The 24,936-nt window shown below is 41.0% G+C and overlaps 1 protein-coding gene across 1 annotated transcript in view; it reads left to right on the top strand.

Annotated features, from left to right (window-relative positions):
* ctr9 (CTR9 component of Paf1/RNA polymerase II complex) overlaps window positions 1-23,507 on the top strand; it is a 60,911-nt gene extending 37,404 nt beyond the window's left edge. Inside the window, exons 21-25 of the mRNA XM_043705682.2 lie at window positions 6,892-7,032; window positions 7,272-7,426; window positions 10,869-10,971; window positions 11,260-11,369; window positions 22,646-23,507. Coding sequence (XP_043561617.1) covers window positions 6,892-7,032; window positions 7,272-7,426; window positions 10,869-10,971; window positions 11,260-11,369; window positions 22,646-23,063 — 927 coding nt within the window. The 3' untranslated portion in view covers window positions 23,064-23,507. The remainder of the gene's footprint in view (window positions 1-6,891; window positions 7,033-7,271; window positions 7,427-10,868; window positions 10,972-11,259; window positions 11,370-22,645) is intronic.
* Window positions 23,508-24,936: the final 1,429 nt, after the last annotated feature.

The raw sequence follows: 24,936 nt of genomic DNA, 5'->3' as shown, positions 1-24,936 counted from the left end.
TATGTACCCTCAGATTTCTGTGACCATATGCATGTCCAGTAGTCTCTTAAATGTCCCCAATGATCTTGCTTCCACAACTGCTGCTGGCAACGCATTCCATGCTCTCTCAACTCTCTGTGTAAAGAATCCGCCTCTGACATCCCCTCTATACTTTCCTCCAACCAGCTTAAAACTATGACCCCTCGTGTTAGTCATTTCTGCCCTGGGAAATGGTCTCTGGCTATCAACTCTATCTATGCCTCTCATTATCTTGTATACCTCAATTAGGTCCCCTCTCCTCCTCCTTTTCTCCAATGAAATAAGTCCGAGCTCAGTCAACCTCTCTTCATAAGATAAGCCCTCCAGTCCAGGCAGCATTCTGGTAAACCTCCTCTGAACCCTCTCCAAAGCATCCACATCTTTCCTATAATAGGGCGACCAGAACTGGACGCAGTATTCCAAGTGTGGTCTAACCAAAGTTTTATAGAGCTGCAACAAGATCTCACGACTCTTAAACTCAATCCCCCTGTTAATGAAAGCCAAAACACCATATGCTTTCTTAACAACACTGTCCACTTGTGTGGCCATTTTAAGGGATCTATGTACCTGCACACCAAGATCCCTCTGTTCCTCCACACTGCCAAGAACCCTATCCTTAATCCTGTACTCAGCTTTCAAATTCGACCTTCCAAAATGCATCACCTCGCATTTATCCAGGTTGAACTCCATCTGCCACCTCTCAGCCCATCTCTGCTCATTTCTGCACAGGTTGCAGCCATGAGCTTTCCTGTTTGATTACTAGAGAGAGCTTCCAATTTTCAACTTTTGTGAACAAAATGACAAAGGAATAGAATATATTAAGTGGTTTTTCATTGTGTTCCTCATATCTGCATAAAGGAAACATAACTCCTCTTCCTGTCGAATCCTAAACAACTGAAAACTCATTGGTTCCACTGTTAGGCATGCCTCACACCCATAGCTTGGGATGCTTACCTGGACTTGGCATCTTGCAAAAGGTCAAAGATGACCACTCCCTAACTTTTTATGTGACCCTGCTACCCATTATGATGTAGAATATACAATATAAAACAGGTCCAGCCATCCACGTTAGCAATAATGCACAACTAAAGACCTACTGCTTATCAACACTTCCTCTTCTTTTCTCCCTCATTGAATTTTTACTGCTGTAAAGGAGGAGTACAACTAGTGCCACATACCTGTCTTTGCCATGTAGCCCTGCAAATAAGTTTTTTTCAGTTAATGATCCAATTTCATTTTGAAAGCTTCAGTTGACCAGGCCTCCACCACACACTCGGGCAGCACAGTCAAGATCTGAAACCCTTCATGCTGCGACAAAGGTTTTATTCATGTTGCTATTGCTTTTATTTTTAGCCAATCATTTTATATCAGAGTTGTCCCGAGGGAGCAGTTTGTACCGACTCTGTTCAGACCCCTTGTAATGTTGAAAACCCCTCTCAAATTTCCTCTCAACCATACCTTCTCCAAGGAAACCAGTCCCACTACTCCAATCTTTCTAAATAACTGAAGTTTCTAATCCCCGGAATTATTCTCATAGATCCTTTGTAAAGCCCATAACTGAATGCAATACTCCTTTTGAGGCTATACCAGTATTTTACATGAATTTCATATAATGTATTTGCTTTTTTTCTATGTCCCTGTTGTTCAACCCAAAATGCTCTTTATATTTTAATTAACCTGTTGATATGTTTATGACACCTATAGGAGGAGGCACAAGTGTCTGGACCAGACCAAAATACTGTGTGCTTTAATAGTCATGATTTGGAGATGCTGGTGTTGGACTGGGGCGTACAAAGTTAAAAATCACACAACACCAGGTTATAGTCCAACAGGTTTACTTGGAAGCACTAGCTTTTGGAGCACTGTTCCTTTATCAGGTGACAACCACCTGATGAAGGAGCAGTGCTCCGAAAGCTAGTGCTTCCAAATAAACCTGTTGGACTATAAACTGGCGTTGTGTCATTTTTAATTTTGTATGCTTTAATAACTGCTCTGCCAACTTATCCTGCCCCCTTCAGTGGTTTATGCATACCCCAGGTTACTCTGCTCTTGCATCACTTTAACATTTTATCCTTCATTTTATATTGTATCTCTACATTCTTCTGAACCAAAATGAATCATCTCTCTGCACTAAATTTTATTTGTCACTTGTCCTCCCACTTCAACAATTTATCTCTAATCTTTTGAAGTTTCGAATCATGTGCAGATTTTGAGATTGTGCCCTGTGCACCAAGATTTAAGTCATTGATTTATACCCAGAAGAGCAGCAGTCCTAATATTGATCCTTGGAAAACTCCATTATAAACCTTCCTTCAGTCCAAAAAGCAATTAATTACCACTATTCCTTGGCCACTGCCTCTAATTCCAGGAGCTGTAAATTTGTTAATATGTCTCTTTTTCTCTCGTGTTCCATTTTATCGAATTATTTTTGAAGTCCTCAAATACCATATCAACAACGTTGGCCTCATCAACCCTCGCTATTACCTGATCTAAAAGCACAAGCATGTGAGTTGCACTTAACATCAATGTTTACTTTCCTCAATTAAATTGCATTTGTCCATGTGACTATTAATTTTGACGCAAAGTATAGTTTCTGCAAGTAATTGCTATACTGAGAAAGCACTTAACATTTTGAATTCTCCAGTCTTCTGGCACAACCTTAGTCTAAGAAAGATTGAAAAATGATGGCAAGTGACTCTGCAATTTCCACTCACTCCCCTTAATATCTTCAGATGCATTGGGGCTCATCCTAAAAAGTGCAGACATCCTATACAAACTCATCTGATCAATTTTAAACCTTTTAGATGTCTGAACTGCTTCCTCTTTTATTATGACTTGAGCAACAGCATCATCCTTGGTAAAGGCAAGTGCCAATATGTGTCCCAGGCATGTCCCTGCATCTATGCATAAATCCCTTCTTGGTCCCTAATCAACCAACTCCTCCTGTTGCCCCCACACTGTTCCTATTTGGATTTTCTTGTATGTACTTCTCTATTTGTTTGCCTTCCAAACGTTCTGGATTTATCCTGGTTCTACAACTTACATTTGACTTTCTCAGTTTCATCTTAAACCATATCATCACCGAGGGACACCTGGGTTTGTTTGCCTCACCCTTCCCTTTTGTAGGAGTATACTGTGATCACATTTAAACTGCCCTTTGATTCCATTTTATCTGGGTCGCATCCATCCTTATCCCAGTTAATTGTTCTAGCACTGGTTTGCTTGTTGTCCTTTTCCATGGCCAACCTAAACATTTTATGAACATTCATGTTCAGAGCTGGAATAAGTCGTTCCAACCCGTAAATCTGTTGAGAAAGTCAGTAAGATCATGGCTAATCTGAACACTGCACAGTCCTGCCTGCCCCAATAACATTTCACACCCTTACATTATCAGGATTCTGTCTGCCTCTAGCTTAAAAATACTTAAAGATTCTGATTTCACAACCCTTTGAAAAAGAGCATTATGAAAATTTCTCCTATATAACTGAAACATAACCTTCCTTGCTACTGTCTAATTCCAATAAATAACGAATAGCATCTGTTAGCTTTTCCTAGTTACTTGCTGTAACTTCATATTAAACTTTTATGATGTATGCATTAGGACACTCGCATTTCTCTGCATCTCAGAGCTCTCTCTGTTTAGATAGTTATTTTGTATTCTTGCAAAAATGGACATATTACATTTTTCCACATTAGACTCCGTTTGCCAGATCTTTGCATACTCATTTAATCTGCCTCTACTCTCTTCGTCCTGACCCCTATGTCCTTTTCACAATTTACTTTCCCCAACTGATTTTTGCCTGCAGCAAATTTAGTAACGTATATTCCATCTCAACAACCAAGTAATTTACATAGTTTACAAAATGTTGAGGTCATGGCACTAATCCTTAGTGCATTCTACGGAATGCATTTGTCCCTTCTATCCCCTTAGACATCTACCAAGGCATTTCTGTTGACCTACCTCTTTGTCATGACACAATGAATCACTTTCCCTGAAACATTCCTGTTGACACTTGATTCACTTGGCCCACCTTATTCCCACGTATCAGGTCCAGCATTATTTCCCTTCCCATTGGAGTGAAAATATACTGCTGTTGAAATTTTGCCTGAACATACTCTTAAGACATCTTGCCCCTCTCTATTCTTTACAAATCTAATCTGTTCTGTATTCTGATAATTGAAATCCATCATGATAATTCCTCTACAATGTTTACTCTTTTCTGTAATTCCTTGTAAACTTGGTCCTCTAAGTCAGGGTTGTCCAATCTTTTTGTGTGTGGGTAGCCACATTTCAACTTTTATCGCAATTGGGGTTATTTGACAAGTTTGATGAAATAACAGGTTTTCCATAACAATAAACATAAATTTCAGGGAGAATATTGTAATATATAATTCAAAGCAATAAATTGACAGTTTAATATTTTATAAAAGTGATCTTTTTTTAAATGTCAAGCTACAGGAGTGAAAGTAATTGTTTTGTATTGTCACAGGATTTGTAAGCCCTGCAGATGTTCTGAGAATGTGGGTTCAAATCCCCCCCTGGCAGATGGTGCCATCTGAGTTTCATAAATCTGTATTTTTGTTTTTAAAAAGATGCTTGTCTAAATGGCTAACTAAGAAAACGATTTTCTGCCTTTTTGGTTAAGCTGGGTTAGAGAGAGAAAAAGACTAAGCTGCAAGTCCTTCTCACCAGAACAGGAGTTGAGAACCAGGGCTATGTAAAAACAAAAAGTTGAATTTGGCTAACACTGACCTTTGTCTCTGGTGGGGCACATTCTGAACTAGCCTCCCTAGACTTCACATGAAAGTGGGAGTCAGAAAGGCTGTTTGCCTTTCAGCCTGGGTTTCCTCATCTCCCAACCTGCTTTATAAATGGAAAACATTGATTGGATGTGTTGCTCAGCTTCCTACTCACTCACTCTATCACTGGCTTGCCTTCCATATCTGCTGGAAGGCTGTTCTACCCCAGTGAAAGGTTGACCTGTCATTAGCGAAATACCAGTCACCAAGGGAAAAAAAATGTCCCTTAATAGACTTTTGAATATTTAAACTTAATTCCTTGAAGCGGGAAGTAAATTTGAAGTCAGTCCAAATTACCTGATTGGGCCTCCACAATTTTCTCCATCAGTCGCTGACTGGGATGATGGACATACAAAGAAGGAAGAACAAACAGTGCTCAAACACTTGCTGATGTTGAACACACTAACAAACACACACACCCCGACCCCTTCACACACATGCCACTCGTGCAATAACTCAACCCAAAGGTTGGCTGCCCAGCTCTTGTTTCATTCCTCCCCAGGTGTCTCCCAGTCCCAGAGGCTCAATATCATATCTCAGGTCTCTAGCTGAGTGGAGTCACTCGCGTTGTGCTGCTCCTCAGATACTCGTTGCTAATTGTCCCATCAGCAGCCAGCGATGAAAGGGAAACAGCCTGTTTTTGGAAGAGTGACTCTTTCTAAAATCTTCTAGAGCTCATCTAGATTTTGAACACAGGCTGTAGGGGCCACACAGGACTCCTTGATGGGTCACATGGTAGTCCATCTTTCCTACTAGTTGGTGGCTTATAAACTACACTGCATAGTGTAGTGGCACCATTTTGTTCTTTTGTTCTTTAGCTGTAACAAAATAGATTCTGTCCAATAATAAAGATGAAATTTATGAATGTTTGAAATCTGCCATGAAAAGAGAAAATGTTGGAGAAACTCAGCAGTTCAGGCAGATGAGCTTCTCCAGCATTTTCTCTTTTTTTTAAATTTACATTCTGTCCTAGAACCTTCTAGGATATCCTCTCTTTTCAGCGCTGCAGTGTTTTCTTTCATTAACATGATCACCCCTCCTCTTTTCCTGTCTTTCCTGAACATCTTGTATCGAGGAATTCTTATGTGCAGTTCTACTTTTTTCTGAGTTCTGTATCACTGCCACTGCATCATTTTTTTTCCCCACATTATTATTGTATCTGTAAAGTTACCAATATTACTTACCATTCTCCACCTTTCTCTTTGGTGCATCTATGTTACTTATCTGAATCCCTCCTGCTGGTAGAGTGTTCTATGTTCTCATCACTCTCTGGGTAAAGAGATTTCTCTCTGATTTTCTTGTTTAATTTCATAGTGACTCTCTTGGTTTCTACTTTTACTCTGCCCCACAAATGGAAATAATTTCTGTCTGCCTATTGAAATATTCTCATTTTCTATTATTAATAACTTTAGGATAGACATACAAGACAAAAAAAGGTTGATTTATTATTGCAGAATTTGCTTTCTTTTTTGGGGGGCGGGGGGCGGGGGGGGGGTGAATTTGCATTTGCCAATACTTTCTATTTTGTTCAAAAAGCACATGATCTGTAGACAATCAGTCAAAGTAGCATTTTCTACTTTGGAAATAAAATCAGTCTAACGATAACAAATAGATTTGAAACATTGCCTCACACCTAAATTACATTGTCTGACCAGAGGTGTCACCTTTATTCTGATAAAACCGGAAGTTAACTTGGGATAGTGACATGAAAGAAATCCTAGGATTTACATATTAATCAATTGAAACCTTTACCTCCATTCTAACTGATTAAAGACTTAATAGCCATCTAGGTTTGTTCAATACATTTGCATAAGTTATATGACCCTTTGATTGTTTACTTATAAATTCTGTGTCTGATGTACTCTATCTCAGCTAGCTGCCTGGGGAAGGAGCGGGAGCTCCAAAAGCTTGCAGTTTCAAATAAACCTGTTGGACTATGGCCTGGTGTTGTGTGATTTTTGATTTTGTCCACTGGCACCTCCATATCATAATTGTTTTTCTGACATGGACTGCACTAATTTATTCAGCTGACACACTGGGTCACTCTCACTCTCTCTCTCTCTCTGTCTACAGGAGGATAAGAAACAGAAGGAGCTAAATGAGCAACGTAAGTTACTGGAACAACGAAGTCAGTTTTTGGAAAAAACTAGGAACTTGTTGGTATTCAATGAGGAGATGGAAACCTCAAAGGAGAAGAAAAAGGGAGGTGGAAAGGTGAGAGACAACTTCTAACCTTCTGCCATATACATTCATAATACTACAGAAACTCAGAGTCAAGCATAGAAGTACATTTTCCAGTTCAGCCTGTCAACACTTACCCAACTTGAGAAAATTGTCTTGACCAGATCCATATGTCATATCTTGGTGGCCATGCTCACTCCTGGCAGTGTTTCTATTACCACATTTCTTTCTCATATCATAATATTTTTATTTTTATCACATTTCTCTCACAGCGTGGGAAGAAAGGAGAATTTGAAGAGTTTGTTAATGATGATTCTGATGAAGACTTGCCATTGCCCAAAAAGAAGAGGAAGCAAAGAGCGAGTGGCAGTGAACCGGAGAACGGAGATGAGGAAGGCCAACAAAAGAAAAGAAAGAAGAGAAGACGGTATGTGAGGGCCATGAATCCAGGAGTTCACTTTGAAAATGGCTATTTCAGTTTGTGTACAAGCTAATATTTTGAAGATCAAGGAGTAATGTCATCGAAAATGCTTGACTTTTTTTATATATCTGAATCTATTTTAGCATTCTTTGTTTGAGTATAGAAGTATAAATAGGGGGATTAACCTAGAATTAGATTAGATTACATTACAGTGTGAAAACAGGCCCTTCGGCCCAACAAGTCCACACCGACCCGCCGAAGCGTAACCCACCCATACCCCTACATTTACCCCTTACATAACACTACGGGCAATTTAGCATGGCCGATTCACCTGACCTGCACATCTTTGGACTGTGGGAGGAAAACAGAGCACCCAGAGGAAACCCACGCAGACACGGGGAGAACGTGCAAACTCCACACAGTCGCCTGAGGTGGGAATTGAACCCGGGTCTCTGGCGCTGTGAGGCAGCAGTGCTAACCACTGTGCTACCGTGCCGCCCCAATTGACTTAATCAAAGAGAGTAGAAGAGCAGAGAGTGCCATTTTGAAGCACAAACCTATTCCACCATTTAATGAGATCAGGGTTGATCTGGGACCAAATTCCATATGCCTGCCTTTGCTCATAGTATTTTTATATCCAAAGGTATTAAACTATATCAGTATCGAATCTAAAGTTTACATTTTCAGAATTGAATTGGCACTCTTCTATTTGAACACCACTTGGAGGAAGCACTAAGGGTGGCAAGGGCACAGAAAGTACCCAGGGTGGGGGACTTCAATTCCATCATATCCATCACCACTAGGGCAGCACAATTACTCAGTGGTTAGCAATACTGCCTCAAAGCGCCAGGGACCCGGGTTCAATTCCAAACTTGGGTGACTGTCTGTGTGGAGCTAGCATGTTCTCCTTGTGCCTGCATGGGTTTCCTCAATTCCATCATCAATGGTGGAGCAGTCCAGTAAATAAGAAGAGGCTGAAGCGCTTGCGAGAGTTCTGAACCAGAAGTATTGAGTTGAAGTTGTATCTCAGCAGTGGGGATGTTCGCTGATGATTGCACAATGTTCAGCACCATTCCTGACTCCTCAGAAAGCAGTCTTTGTCCAAGTTTGGAACAATATCCAGGTTTGGGCTGACAAGTCACAAGTATCATTTGTGCCACATGATGACCATTTCATTGACAGAATCTGGTGATTACCCTTTGACATTCAATGGTGTTACCATCACTGAATATGCAATTATTAACATACTGAGTTTATTACTGAGAAGAAACTAGGGTATGCATATAAATACTAACACGACAAAAGCACATCAGAGGTTAGGGATCTTGCAGTAGGTGACTCTCCTGAGCTTCCAGTACCTGTGCACCATCTGCAAGGCACCAGTTATGAGTGTGAGGCATCCTCTTCACCTTGCCTGGGTGAGTTCAGCTTTAAAAGTACTTAAGAGGCTTGATGCCATCTAAAACAAAGCAGCTCACTTGACTGGTACAATATCTACAGTCAATTCCTCTATTTCCAATTCAGATTAGTAGCAGATGTACCATCTACTTCACTGCAGAAATTCACCAAGACTCCTAAGACAGCACCTTCCAAACACATGACCACTATTATATTTTAGGACAAGGGAGCAGATATACAGAAATGCCACCAGCTGCAAGTTCCTCTTCGAGCCACTAACCATTCTGACTAGAAAATATATTGTCATTCTTCCGTTGTCACTGGGTCAAAATCATGGAACTGTCTCCCTAACATCATTGTAGGTGTATCTACCAAATGAACTGCATCTATTCAAGAAATCTGCTCACATCTGCCACCTTGAGAGCAATTGAAGATGGGCAATAAATGTTGGCCTAGCCAGCAAAGCCTATGCACCCTGAATGATATTTTTAAAAAAACAAGAAACCTGAATTCAAATTCCACCAGGGTATTTTGAGAATTTTAATTAAGCTTTTAAAATAAAACAAAATGGAAATAAAATGATAAAGTAATATGATTGAAAGTAACCATGAAGCTGTCAGATTGGGAATAAGAACTAAAACTTTATTTCGCCTGAGGCCCTATTAAATGTTTTCGGCAGTAAACTAGCAGTTAGACTCTACTGGCTTGAAATGGGGCAGCATGAGTGATTTGGGAATTTGAATCAAAGTGGGAATTTAACTGTTAAGACTTCCTCATGTTTAATTTTAGATTAAGAATCAGAATCTGGCATAAACTCAAGAACTAACTAGCCTTCACCAAATTAAAATCCCCTTGTTAGATAAGAGCCTGCCTGGTACTTGTAGTCATCTGTCTATCAGCTGAAAGCCCTTGGTTAATTTGTGTTAACTACTATAGTAGGAGGCTAAGTTAAAGTTACTGGTGACTCGCAAGAGATTTCTAAGAGGATTTTTCTTAAACTGCACAGTCAGATTATGTCAGAGTGAGACAAGATAAGACTGGAAAAATTTGATTCATCTTGGGATTTTGGAGTATACTGAGGAAAAAGTGTCACTGGCTGCTCGAGCTTGTGATGTGGGTTTTAGAACTTGGGTAACGGCTGTAGTCACTGTGGGGCAAAGTAGTACATGGTGAGCATGGTCAGAGTGGAGTAGGAGTATGCAGGCATGTAGAAAATCAGTGACCACCAGGTAGGTAGTGCAATATCCCCTGAGAACTTGTCAACTAGTCGGTTTTCCAATCTGGTTACTGCTGAAGGTTGTACTTCGTAATGATTACAGCAAGATCCAAACTTGTGGCACCAGAATGTCCCACCTATTCGGGTGAAATATAAGATGTGTGCAACAACAATAGTGATAGGGGATTTATTAGTTAATGTTGCCTCCCTGGCTTCAAGGTCAAAAATGTCACACAGTGGCTGCAGCACATTCTTCGCCGTGGGGGCAGGGAGTGAGCAACCAATGGTCATGCTCCACATTGGTACTCATGACATTGGTATGAAGGCTCCTGCAATCACAATTTACGGAGCTTGGTTTAAAAAAAATGTGGCAAGGCAGACCTCAAGTAATTATCTCTAGATTACTCTCAGTGCCACATGCAAGTAAGTATAGAGACAGGAAGATTGCAGCAAGAGTAGGCCTTTTTGTCCATCGAGGGCATTAGATGTTCTATTTGAATAGAAATAATCTTCAGGGCTATGAGGAAAAGGCAGGAAAATGATATCATGTCATAACATTCAGTGAGCAAGTGCAGATAAAGGGTCAAATGGCCTCCTCTTGTACCAAAACAATTCTGTGATTGTAGTAGTCTAATAACTATTTCTTATCCTCCCTCACTCCATCTAACCCCTCTTTTATTTATTGCCTTTCTCCCCATTTTGCTCTGTTCTTTGCCATCCCGTTCCTCTTCACTTCATCTACCTCTCTTCTCTTTCTCTCATTTTCCTCCCTCCACCTTGCTGTCCTCAACCCTCCTCTTCTCCACCATCTATTCCTCTCTGTCCTCTGAATAGACCACAGAGAGCTGCTGAGGATGGCAGTGAGGATGAAGAAACTGGCTCGCAAGCCAAGAAGCCACGCAGACCCAAAGCAGGAGAGCGGAAGAAGAAAGAGAAGGTTTGTGTCAATCACATGGCAATAGTTGACTCATTCCTGATGAAAGGCTTATGCCCGAAACGTCAACTTTCCTGCTCCTCGGATGCTGCCTGACCTGCTGTGCTTTTCCAGTGCCACACTTTTTGACACATGGCAATAGTTTCTTCAGTGATCGCAATTCCAAATGTCTGTTCTGTACTGTTAAACTATCTATTGATTTCTTCCATCTCCGTCGAACATAACCTCTATATTGAATTAATTTACTTGGAATATGTTACTCAGTGGATTAAACATTTCTGTATTCTGTAGGTTAAACCTGAACGACTCCCACCTTCCATGAAGGGTAAAATCAAGTCAAAAGCAATAATTTCATCTAGTGATGATTCCTCTGATGAGGGAACACTGAAGATAGCAGAAGGGTATGTAATTGTAACATCAACCTTTTAATGAAGTTTCTGTCATGGGGTGTGTATATGTACATGTGAATATATGCACTTTTATGTCGGTTGTAACATTTGAATGGTGACTTGGTGGAACTTGCCAGCACAAGGAATATTTGAGATGAAAAGTGGAGATCCATTTAAGAGGGATCTACCTAAATACGAGAAAAAAATGAAGTAAAAGGATATGCTGGCAGAGTGAAATTACCTCTCATGGATGGGGATATGTATGGATCAAAATCACTGGCAGTGAGCATTTAATTAATTCGTAGGACCTGGGCATTGCTGGCAATGTAAATTGCCTTTGAGAAGGTCACGACTGTTTCTTGATTCACTTGCAACCCAGATGGGGTACACACATTGCGGTGCTGCTAAAGACAGGATTGCAGGATGCCACTCCAGTGACAGTGAAGAAACGGTAAAATAGTTCCAAGTCAGGATTGTGTAACGTGGAAGGGAACTTTCAGTTGGTGATGTCACCATGTGTCTCCTGCCCTTTTCCTTCTAGCTGACAGAGGTCATGGGTTTGGAAATTGTTGCCCAAGGAACCTTGGCAAGCTGCTCCACTGCATCTTGTTGAGGTGAATTGCACATTTTCATGCAGTGTATTCAATGTGGTGTGATGTCCACACAGTCGAGTAACAGGCAAGGTGCCAGATTAGAAGCTAGGGAAAAAAAAACAAGAAAAGGAAGAAAAAGAATTATTAAGAGTGCGGTGGATTTAACAATCCAGATCTAATTTTGTAGATTAATTAGATTTTGGTTTTGGTGAATATCACATCTGAAATGTAGGCTAATAACTTCAGCATTCTGGGGTCAGTATCTCTGCACAGTCCATAGGCCTGAATCTCAGTCTTTTATCTGAATATCTTCATACTTTTCAATGATATGCAGGAAAATGTTAGCTTCCTTGGCATTTTCAGTCTTAATTCTCAATTTGGGTTATATATAATGTTTCCTTGAATGTCTCTTTGCTGTGTACTGCCACACATGCATGCATCCTAAAGGGCCATTACTTATATGGTACCTGTTTCATTAATATATTAAAAAGCAAGAGCAGGCCATTCGGCATCTCAAGTCAGCTCTGCCACTTAAGATCAAGGCAGATCTGATTGAAGACTTCAATCCATATTCCCCATTACTCTGATAATCTCTCACCTCCTGTTTAACAAGAAGCTGTGCACCTCTGTCTTAAAAATGTTCCAAGATTTTGCTTCCACTATCTTTTCAGGAGGAGAATTCCAAAGACTTGCAAATTTCTTCAAGGAAAAAATGTCACCTGATATCTGTTTTAAATAGCTTACCCTTTTTTCTGTCATGGCCAATGACTAGTTCTGGATCCTCCTATAAGAGGAAACATCTTTTCCATATCTGTCCTGTCAAAGATCCTCAATCAAGACAGCTCTTTCTCTTCCAAACTCAAGCAGATAAAGCCTAGCCTGTCAAACCTCATAAAACAGTTCAACTCTTCCAAATTTTAATCTGATAATCCATCTCTCGGATCTACTTCCAACACATTTGTGTCCGTCCTTAAATAAGGTAGCAAATACCGTACACAGTGTTCCAGATATTATCTCGCCAGTGCCCTGTATAACTGAAGCGTAACCTCCCTATTTTGTATTTATTTTCCCTTGCAATAAATTATAACATTCTGTTAACTTTCCTGATTACTTGTTGTACTTACATGGTCATCTTTTGCAATACATTGATTAGAATCTCCACTTAGAGTTATACAGCATGGCAACAGACCCCTTCTGTCCAACTAGTCCACACAGACCATGTTCCCAAACTAAATTAGCCCCACCTGCCTGCATTTGGCCCATATTCCTCAAAACCTTTCCTATTCATGTACTTATTCAAATATCTTTTAAACTTTTTAACAGTACCTGCATTCACTACTTCCCCTGGCAGTTCATTCCACACACGAACCATTCTTTTAAAAAAAAAATGTTATCCCTCATTTTCTTTTTAAACCTTACTCCTTTCTCTACAAAAGTGTGCCTCCTTGTTTTGAACACCCACACGTTAAGGAAAAGATGTTTGTTACTCACTTTATCTGTGTCCCTCATGATTTTATAAACCTCTATAAGGTGACTCCTCATAGATCACTCTGCATCTCAGAGCTCTGCAATTTCTCACCATTTAAGTAATATGGTTCTCTTTAAATATTTGTATCAAATTGTCCTCAGTTTGGCAGATCTTCACCTATCAATTGTTTTAGTGAGGGGTTGGTTAGCTCACTTGGCTGAGATAGTTGGTTTGTAATGCAGACTGATGCCAACAGAATGGGTACAGTTCCTGCACTGGCTGAGGTTACCAGGAAGGACTCTCCTTCTCAACCTCACCCTTGCCTGAGGTCTAGTGACCTTCAGGTTAAGCTCACCGCTAGCCAGCTCTATCTAATAAAGAGCAGCCCTTTGGCCCTCTGGGACTAGAACATGTGCTGACCCGTGGAACCAATCTGAAGCCTATCTATCCTACACTATTCCATTTTCATCCATATAATTACCCAATGACAATTTAAATGCCCTTAAAGTTGGCGAGTCTACTACAAATGCAGGCAGGGTGTTGTACACCCTACTAATCTCTGAGCAAAGAATCTACCTCTGATATCTGTCCTATATCTATTACCCCTCAATTTAAAGCTATGTCCCCTCATGCTAGCCATCTGAGGAAAAAGGCTGTCACTGTCCACACTATCTAACCCTCTGATTATCTTATATGTCTCAATTAAGTCTCCTCTCAACCTTCTTATCTCTAACAAAAACAGCCTCAAGTGCCTCAGCCTTTCCTCATAAGACCTTCCCTCCATTCCAGGCAACATCCTAGTATGTCGCCTCTGAACCCTTTCCAAAGTTTCCACATCCTTCCTATAACACAGTGACCAGAACTGTACGCATTACTCCCAAGTGTAGCCGCACCAGAGTTTTGTATATCTTCAACATGACCTCATGGCTCTGAAACTCAATCCCTCTACCAGTAAAAGTTAACACACCGTATACCTTTATAACAACCCTATCAACCTAGGCAGCTACTTTCAGGGATCTATGTACATGGACACAGAGGTCTCTCTGCTCATCTACACTACCAAGAATCTTAGCATTAGCCAAGTACTCTTTATGCCTGTTGCTCCTTCCAAAGTGAATTCCCTCACACTTTTCTGCATTAAACTCCATTTGCCACCTCTCAGCCCAGCTCTGCAGCTGCTCAATGTCCCTCTGTAACATGCAACACCCTTCCGGACTGTCCACAACTCCACCGATTTTAGTGTCATCTGCAAATTTACTAACCCATCCATCCAAGCCCTCATCCAGTTATAAAAATGACAAAGAGCAGTGGACCCAAAACATATCCTTGTGGTACACTGCTTGTAACTGAACTCCAGTTTGAACATATCCCATCAACCACCATCCTCTGTCTTCTTTCCGTTAGCCAATTTATGATTCAAACTGCAAAATCACCCTCAATCCCATGCCTCTGTATTTTGTGCAATAGTCTACCATGGGGAACTTTATCAAACGCCTTACTGAAATCCATATACACCACATCAACTGCTTTTCCCTCCTGTTTGGTCACCTTCTCAAAGAACTCTAAGGATTGTGAGGCATGACCTACCCTTTACAAAACTGTGTTGGCCATCCCTAATCAACTTATTCCTTTCTAGATGATTATAAATCCTATTTCTTATCACCATTTCCAACACTTTATCCATAACCGAAGTAAGCCTCACTAGTCTGTAATTACCAGGGTTGTCTCTACTCCCTTTCTTGAACAAGGGGACAACATTTGCTATCCTCCAGTCTTCTGGCACTATTCCTGTAGACAATGATGACATAAAGATCAAAGCCAAAGGCTCTGCAATCTTCTCCGTGACTTCCCTGGGGATCCTAGGATAAATTCCTTCCGGCCCAGTATCTTATCTATTTTCACACTTTCCAGAATTGCTAACACTCCTCCTTGTGAACCTCAATCCCGTCTAGTCTCGTAGCCTGTACCTTAGTGTTCTCCTCATTGTCTTTTTCCACTGTGAATACCAACGGAAAATATTCATTTAATGCTTCTCCTATCCCCTCGGACTCCACACACTACTTCCCACTACTATCCTTGGCCCTAATCTTACTCTAGTCGTTCTTTTATTCCTGATCAAGGGTTTTCCTTGATCCTACCTGCCAACAACTTCTCATGTCCCCTCCTGGCTCCTCTTATTTCTCCCTTTAGGTCTTTCCTGGCTAGCTTGTAACTCTCAAGTGACCTAAGTCTTCACATCTCGTCCTAACATAAGCCGCCTTCTGCCTTTTGACAAGAGATTCAACTTCCTTAGTAAACCACGGCTCCCTCACTTGACCACTTCCTCCCTGCCTGACAGTTACATACATATCAAGGATACTCAGTAGCTGTTCCTTGAATAAGCTCCACATTTCAATTGTGACCATCTCCTGCAGCTTCCTTCCCTATCCTATGCATCCTAAATCTTGCCTAAATACATCATAATTGCCTCTCCTGCAATTATAACTCTTGTCCTGCAGTCTATACATATCCCTTACCATCGCTAAAGTAAACATAACCAAATTGTGGTCACTCTCACCAAAGTGCTCACCTACCTCTAAATCTAACACCTGGCCGGGTTCATTACCCAGTACCAAATCTAATGTGGTCTTACTCCTTATTGGTCTATCTACACACTGTGTAAGGAAACCTTCCTGCATACATTGGACAAAAACTGACCCATCTAAAGTACTCGAACTATAGTATTTCCAATCAATATTTGGAAAGGTAAAGTCCTCCATAACAACCACCCTGTCACTCTCGCTGCTATCCTATCCTCTACATCTCTGGAACTATTCTAGGCGTATAGAAAACTCCCAACAGGGTAACCTCTCCTTTCCTGTTTCTAACCTCAGCCCATACTACCTCAGTAGACGAGTCCTCAAGCATCCTTTCTGCTATCGGAATAATGTCCTTGACTAACAATGCTACACCACTCTTTTACCATATTTTCTTTTACCATTCTGCAACAACCATTCCTGTCCCAGCTCTATCCATGTCTTCGAAATGGCCACAACATTGAAGTACCAGGTACCAACCCATGCTACAAGTTCACCTGTCTTCCAGATGCTCCTGGCGTTGAAATAGACACACTTCAAACCAACTTCCTGCTCCACAATGCACTTTTGCAACCTTGAAACCGTATTTCTGATCTCACTACTTTCAACCTCCTGGACACTGGAACTTCAATTTAGGTTCCCATCCCCCTGCTGAATTATTTGTAACCCTCCTGAAGCATATTAGCAAATCTCACCCCCCCCCCCCCAGGATATTGGTACTGCTCTGGTTCCAGTGTAGACCATCCTGTTTGTAGAGGCCCCACGTATCCCAGAGTGATCCCCCATTATCCAGGTATCCTCCTGCACCATTCCTGTAACTCCATGTTCAACTCCTCCCTCTCCCCCTACTCCTCGCCTTACTAGCATGTGGCACAGGCAACAAGCCAAAGATAACAACTCTGTTTGTTCTAGCTCCAAGCTTTCACTCTAGCTCCTGAAGTTCTGCCTTAAATCCTAATCCCTTTTCCTGCCTGTGTCATTAGCGCCCATGTGGACCACAACTTGGGGCTGTATCCGAAATGGTATACAGAAGAACCGCGGTTATCCAAACGAGATGGGCGGGCATTATTTCATTTGGCTAATTGATTATTCGGATAATCGAGTTTAGCTTTAACAGGGGAAGCCATACTGATCTAACATTGTGCTCTACTGGAGAATTTATAATTTAATGAGTCTGCCATTTAAACAAACTAATCTTTGCAATCTGCAAATTACAGATTAAAATGAGAAGAACTAAACCCTTACTATAAAATACCGGCATTAAACAAGGTCCTGAACAGCTTCTACGATCGCCAGACCACTTATATTATCAGTTTCCAGGAGCTCAACCTTGCGATAGAAAAACGGGAGTCCCACCTCACACGTGCGTTTATATTCTCCGCCTTTTCTTTTAAATGAACGGCCTGTTAAAGTGCTAGGAAAACACAGGCAGGAAAAGGGATTGCAAAGGGCGCTGTGAAACTCCCCTATCCTAAAAAATATCTAGTCGCTGATGCTTGAGCTGCTTTTGTTTCTTTGTTTTTGCCAGCATTTTCACATCATCTTCAGTACACGTAAATCAAATACACTTACCTCTTTGATGTAACATTATTGCAGGACCTTGAAATTTTCTTTGGATAATCCAATATTCGGATAATCAAGATTCCTTATTAGGGGAACGCCCACAGAGGATCCCTGTACTGTCTGCCGGTTCCCTTTCCGTCTCCTGACTGTAACCCAACTTTATGGCGGCGTTATCTTTTTGTAGCCTCCTTCATCATTTTCACCACTTAGTTTCCTACCTATCTTAATGTCAAATTTACCTTTTTATAAAAACCATGCCTTTCATCTCTACATCCAAATCATTTATGTAAATTGTAAACTGTTGAGGTCCCAGTACCAATCCCTATAGTGCAACTCTCAATACCTTTCCAACCTGAAATAGATCCATTTATGACATCTCTCTGCATCCTGTTAACCAGCCAGTCTTCTGTCCAAGCCAATATACTATATGTGCATCTTTTTATTTTCCTCTAATAATCTTTGTGGCATTTTACCAGATGCCTCTAGAAATCTGAGTGCAGTGCATCTGCCAGTTCCCTTTTATCCACAGCACATACTTCCTCAAAACCAAAGATTGGTTAACCATCATTTCCCTTTTATCAAACTATATTGACTCTGCCTAATTGTATTTAACTTACCGAAGTGCCTTTTCTATAACTTCTTTAATAATAGTTGCTTCTAACAATAACCTTATGCTAGTTGTTAAGCTAACTGGCCTGTAGTTCTTGCTTTTTGCCTCTTTCCCTTTTTGAATAAAAGAGTTATATTTGATTTTATGCAATCAAATGAGACATTCCTCCATATCAAGGGAGTTTCGAAAAATTAAATCTGGACATCAGCTATCTCACTAGCCATTTCTTTTAAGACCCTAGAATGAAATCCATCAGGGCCTAGGCACTTGTCAACGATTTACTCAGTACCACTTCTCTAATGATTGAGTTCTTCCCTCCCTTCCATTTCTGACTGATAGCTGCTTTTCTGATAAGCTCACATTATCTCTTTCTTTCTGCTCCACATTATTGTGTTAGCTAGGGGACCCTACCAACACAAGTGACTTCATTTCTCATCTCTAGCCAAATTGTTTCCACATCCTGCTTTCCTGAACTTAGGTCCTCACTCCGTGTTGTGCTAACACTATAATTAATTCTGACAATTTTTCACTTTTTCTTAGCTGCCTATCCTTCTTAAATGTCCTGTACACTTCAGTATTCAGGAATCAATCCATATGGCTGCAGGATAATGTTTCTGTAATGGCTACCTGATCATATGCAATTATTTCTATTTGTGCACTCAATTCATCTGTTTCATTTTGAATGCTACATGGATTCACATACAGAGTTGTTAATTTTATCCTTTTATTCTTTCTGTGTACTTCAGTTGTTTTATCTGTTGTTTTACTCTTAGATATGCTTCCCTGTCACGTTCTGTTTATCATTTCCTGTATTAAATGACTCCTAAGGCGCACAGCTCCAACAGAGTGGATGGAGACCATCCCGACAATACAGATTCCACTTTTCCCAGTGCTGATGCCAGTGTCCTTTGGACCCCAGTCCAGTTTTCCTGGTCTGGAGTGGAGATGTTTGATTGCGTAATGTTCAGCACCATTCGCAAAATGCTGAGATACTGAAGTAGTCCACTTCCAAACACAGTAAGAGGTGGACAATATCCAAGCGTGGGCTGACAAGTGACAGTCGTGCCACACAAATGCTGAGCAATGACCATCTTCATTAACAATAACTTCCTTGACTATCCTTGACCTTACCTTAACTGAATTAACATCTTGGAGATTACCATTCACCAGAAACTGAACTGGGCTAGCCATATAAATGCAGTGGCAGGTCAAAGTCTAGGAAGACAGAAGCAAGTAACTCACCTTTTGACTCCCCAAAGCTTGTCTGCCATTTACAAGGCACAATTGAGGAGTCTGATGGAATACTCCCCACTTTCCTGGATAGGTGCAGCTCTAACATACTCAAGAAGCTTGACACCATCCAGGACAAAGTAACCTCTTGATTGGTACCACATCCACAAAGAAACACTCTCTCCACCACTAGCACTAACAGCAATGTGTTCAATTTACAAAATGCACTGCAGTAATTCACTGAAGATTCTTTGACTGCACCTTCCAAAACCCTACTACTGCCATCTAGTAGGGCAAGGGCAGCAGATACATCGAAACAGTACCACATACAAGTTTCCCTCCGAGCCACTCACCAACCTGACTTACAGTCGTAGAGTCGTAGAGGTATAGAGCACAGAAACAGACCCTTCAGTCCAACTTGTCCATGCTGACCAGATATCTTAAATTAATCTAGTTCCATTTGCCAGCACTTGGCCCTTATTCCTCTAAATCCTTCCTATTCAATTACCCACCTGGATGCCTTTTAAATGTTGTAATTTTATCAGTCCGTACCACTTCCTCTGGCAGCTCATTCAAAACATGTACCATCCTCTTCGTGAAAAAGTTGCCCCTTAGGTCCCTTCTAAAACTTTCCCCTCTCACCCTAAACCTATGCCCTCGAGTTCTGGACTCCCCTCACCCAGGGAAAAGACTTTGTCTATTTATTGTATCCATGCCCCTCATGATTTTATAAACTTCTTTAAGGTCACCCCTCAGTCTCTGATGCTCCAGGAAAAACAGCCTCAGCCCCTCTCTATAGTTCAAACCGTCCAACCCTGACCGAACCCTTGTAAATCTTTTCTGAACCCTTTCAAATTTCACAACATGCTTCCGATCGGAGGGAGACCAGAATTGCAAGCGGTATTCCTTAAGTGGCCTAACCAATGTCCTGTACAGCTGCAACATGACCTCCCAACTCCTGTACTCAATACTCTGACCAATAAAGGAAAGCATACCAAACGCCTTCTTCACTATCCTATCTACCTGTGACTCCACTTTCAAGGAGCTATGAACCTGTACTCCAAGGTCTCTTTGTTCAGCAACACTCCACAGGACTTTACCATTAAGTGTATACGTTGGAAAAGTATTGCCATTCCTTCAGCATTTTGGATCAAAGTCCTGATATTCCCTCCCTAGTGGCATTGTAGATTACCAAAAGGCAGTGAAAGAGGGCAATGTAAATTACCTAAACTAATACTTGGGATAAGAGGACTGTTTTATGTCTATTATAAAAGACTTAATAGCACTTGGAAAACAGTGACAGTTTTGGACGGAGTCAGCTTGGATTTATAAAAGGGAAACATTCTTGACAAACCTCAATGTTTTGAGGATGTAACATGTAAAGTTGATAAGGGGAGTTAGTGGATGAGATTTATTTTCATTTTGACAAGGTTTTTAACGAAGCAGCTCATAAAAGATTAGCCTGTAAAATTAAAGTGCGTGGGATTGGGGATAGTGTACTGATATGGATAGAGAACTGCCTGGCAGACTAGAAACAATGAGTAGGAATACATGAGTATTTTTCCAAGTGTAAGCATTAACTAGTGGGGTGCCACAAAGATGAATACATGGACCCCAGCTATTCAGAATAGATATTAATGATTTAAATGAAGAAGTAAATGTAATATAAGTTCACAGATGTCCTAAAACTAGGTGGGAGAATGGAACTTTGAGGAGGATGCAGAGATGCTTCATGTTTTGGACAAGTTGATTGAATGGGCACATGCATGACACATAAAGTATAACGTGGATAAATGTGAGGCTATCCACTGTGGTAGCAAAAACAGAAAGGCAGATTGTTATCTGAATAGTGATAGATAGGGAACAGGAGAACCCCCTGGGCATCCTCGTACACTAGTCACTGAAAGGTATGCAAATGTACAGCAAGCGATGAAGAATGCAAATGGTTTGTTGGCCTTCATAGTGAGAGGATTTGAGTACCTGAAGTGTATGCAATTTTGGTCTCCTTATCTAACAAAGGATATTCTGGCTATGGAGGTTGTGCAATGAAGGTTTACCAGACTGATTCCTGGGATGGCAGCCTACATATGAAGAGAGAACTGGAAAGGATAGGATTATATTCACTAGAGTCAAGATTAGAGTGGTGCTGGAAAAGCACAGCAGGTCAGGCAGCATCCGAAGAGCAGGAAAATCGACGTTTCGGGCAGGAGCCCTTCAGCAGGAAGGGCTTCATTCCTGGTGAAGGGCTCCTGCCCGAAACATCGATTTTCCTGCTCTTTGGATGCTGCCTGACCTGCTGTGCTTTTCCAGCACCACTCTAATCTTGACTCTGATCTCCAGCATCTGCAGTCCTCACTACCGCCTTATATTCACTGGAGTTTAGAAAAATGAGGTGGGGCTATTTCACAGAAGCCTGTAAGATTCTAACAGAGCTAGATGTGGTAAATCCAGGGAGGATGCTCCTGATAACTGGGGAGTACAGAACCAAGAGTCCCAGTCTAAGGATTCAGGCCATTTGGGACTGAGATGAGAAATTTCTTCACCTAGAGAGTGATGAGTCTGTGGAATTCTCTGCCTCAAAAAGCAGTTCATAAAATATATCAAGGAGTTAGATATAGTTCTTAAGGCTAAACGAGTCAAAAGATATGGGGAGAAAGCAAGAACAGGGTACTGAGTTGGGTGGTCAGCATGATAGTTTTGAATGACACGTCTGGCTTGAGGGGCAAAATGCCCTTCTTATTTCTAGTGTTTCCGTAAGAGGGTGTTTGCCCTGGCTGGAGAGAACAGTACTGGAATTAATAGTCCACCATTGTGGACTGTAATTAGCAATCTGTTTACTCAGGTTTGTGAATCTTTGAATGTCTTCGCTATGTATGTTCAGTTGTTCAATATATTCAAAATGGAGTTTGCTATATTTTTGAAATTATGGGATATAGGAATGGGTTAAGGAAAGTGGAACTGAGATCGGAGAGCAGTTATGATTTTATTAAATGATAAAGCAGGCCCATGGGATCTGAATGCTTTATTCCTGCTCTGATTTATGTTCTTATGAATCCCAACATTGACATTTGAGTTTTTGGGATGTAGCAGTTGCTGAGTAGCCATTCATAGTAGTCTCTTAAGCTTAATTTTAATATGGGCCATAGCATAGCTGCACTGTAATCATAGTCCAGCCACAGTGTAATCCTAGTGTAGCCAGATGTAATGATCATATGACCGCAGACTAACCAGTGCTTCATTCTTTCCAGAAATGCACGGGAGAGTGGGTCAGACGAGGATGAATCCACTGACAAGCACAGGAAGCGAATCGTGTCTGAGAGCGAGTCAGAGGATGGGCAGAATCAGGGCAAGTCAGACAGCGAGGTGGGCAGCAGCCCAAGATCAGGGGCTGCGCGTTCAGTTGCCAACTCTGACAGTGAGCAGTCAGCCAATGGACAGCCACAGTCAGATCACTCGGGCAGGAGTAAATCTGCCAGCTCGTCATCAGAAGTGGAGGAGGAAGAGTCTCGCCCTGCTTCACGGGCCTCGAGGGATTCAGACCAGCAGTCTTCTGATGGAGGAGGTTCAGGCCAAGGCTCAGCTGTTGAATCGGATCAAGAATCTAATCCTGGGGATGCTCACCAAGGATCCGCGTCTCCCACACAATCAGATGATGACAGTGACTGATTGCTACCTGCTCTGATGGTTCCTTTGATCTCAGTTGACCTTGAAATCTTAGCTCAGTACGGTCGATCTGAGAACTGAGTTGATACTGAAGTTTAGACAAGAAGTCCCTTTATTTTATTGGAAACTGTGAAACATGGATTTTCATACTTTGACAGATGATTGTGATATCTACTCATAAAATTATTTTTGACTCTATGTTTCGTACCAGAGATGGTCCAAGGTTTGACAGCAGTCAGGTGCTGTTAAAATGGTAAAATGCTTCGGGATGTCGGTCAAACTGGTGCAGGCTAGATCCTGGTTTATGTTGATCAGAAAAGAGCCAATATTTTAGGTGACAGGCACTATAGATATTGATAAATGTGACCAATGATTTTTTTTGGAAACCCTTGTAAACCAAGAGATGCTTACAACATTTGTTAAATAAATGTTTCATTTAAAATGAAAGTATTCCATTGAATAATTGTTTCTTTTTGCTTTAAGTAAAAGCTGATGGGTGTGTGTGGATTGAGATAAGCGTGGCAAGTTCATTCTCTGATTGCCACTGAATTAATCCTCTTCCTCAAACCCTTAACTCCATTTGCCCACCTTGACAACTTAAAACCTGAATACTCTTGCATAACCAGCACCTTTAGGTTCTGATTAATCGATTCCCACCTCGAACAGCGTCCGTATTTTGAATACTCTTTGTGTGAGAAATGCTTCCTAAACACAATTCCTGAGTAGCTCAGTTTTGCCCTTGGAGGAGGAAATGTTTTTACTGTCAAACCTCTCCAATGATCTAATGAGTCTAGACTGCAGTTCGCAATCTCAGTGTAAGGGGCATGCAGTTTAACACTGACACAAACAGAAATTTCTTCACATGGTTGATTGTGAATGTTTGGAATTCTCCATCTCCAAGAACTGGATGCTTACTCACAAATTTTATTTAAGACAGAATTTGATAATTATGGTCATTAAAGGAATTGACAGACAGGGCAAGCAAAGTTGGGGCAAGAAATCAGCCATGATCATACAATATTGAATGGTGATGCAGACATGAGGGGCTCTGTGGTCTTCTGTTGCTCTTATTTATTTTGTTCAATATTAATCATAATCACTGCCTAATCTTCTGACCTCAAGGGAATTCAAATTTAGTTCTCTCCATTAACCGCAAAGCCATTTAGAAAGTCCTGCAGAAATTTATGTTTATACAGCAATATTTCTTACTAGCCTGCATGACAGTATAACAACAGCTTCCTTTTCAACATATTGAAGTCAAGCCCCTTACTAATTCAGATGGACATGAAGTAAGGTACTGTGATTGCACCAAATAAAAGCAAGTTACTATGGATGCTGGAAATCTGACATAAAGCCAAAAAGTGCTGAAGAAACTTCAGTAGGTCTGGCAGCATCCAGGAGAGTTAAACAAAATGCTTTCAGTCTGATGTGATTCTTTTTTGGAACTCTGTTCTGAAGAGTCATATCAGTCTCAAACGTAATTTTGTTTCTCCACATGCTGACAGACCTGCTCGGTTTTTCCAGCACCTAATGGTTTTGTGTGTGATTATACCAACTCTATTCACTACCATCCCTCAGTCTGATCATGGATCTCATTCATGATCAAATTTTACAAGGGATTGTGATTTTGAGTTGTGGCTTGACAGCAAAGTCTTTCAACCTCAATGGGTTGAGGGCCAACACCAGAGTGATCCTTCAATGCATTGTCAACGTAGAATATGGCCATTGCTGACAGAAATATTCAGTCCATCCTCAGTGATTGATCTCTCTCTCTCTCTCTCTCTCTCTCATCATCAGCTGGCCGTACCCCACCCCAGACAAGCAAATATACATCCAGCTATTGTATTGATGGGAGACTTTAGAAGACATTGAGCAT

This window comes from Chiloscyllium plagiosum, unplaced genomic scaffold (genome assembly GCF_037043375.1).
Source record: "Chiloscyllium plagiosum isolate Xiang-an unplaced genomic scaffold, Cpla_swu_hap1 HiC_scaffold_18, whole genome shotgun sequence".
NCBI classification, from domain to species: Eukaryota; Metazoa; Chordata; class Chondrichthyes; order Orectolobiformes; family Hemiscylliidae; genus Chiloscyllium; species Chiloscyllium plagiosum.
The sequence above is the reverse complement of the archived record's forward strand: the minus strand, read 5'-3'. Positions and strand labels throughout refer to the sequence as shown.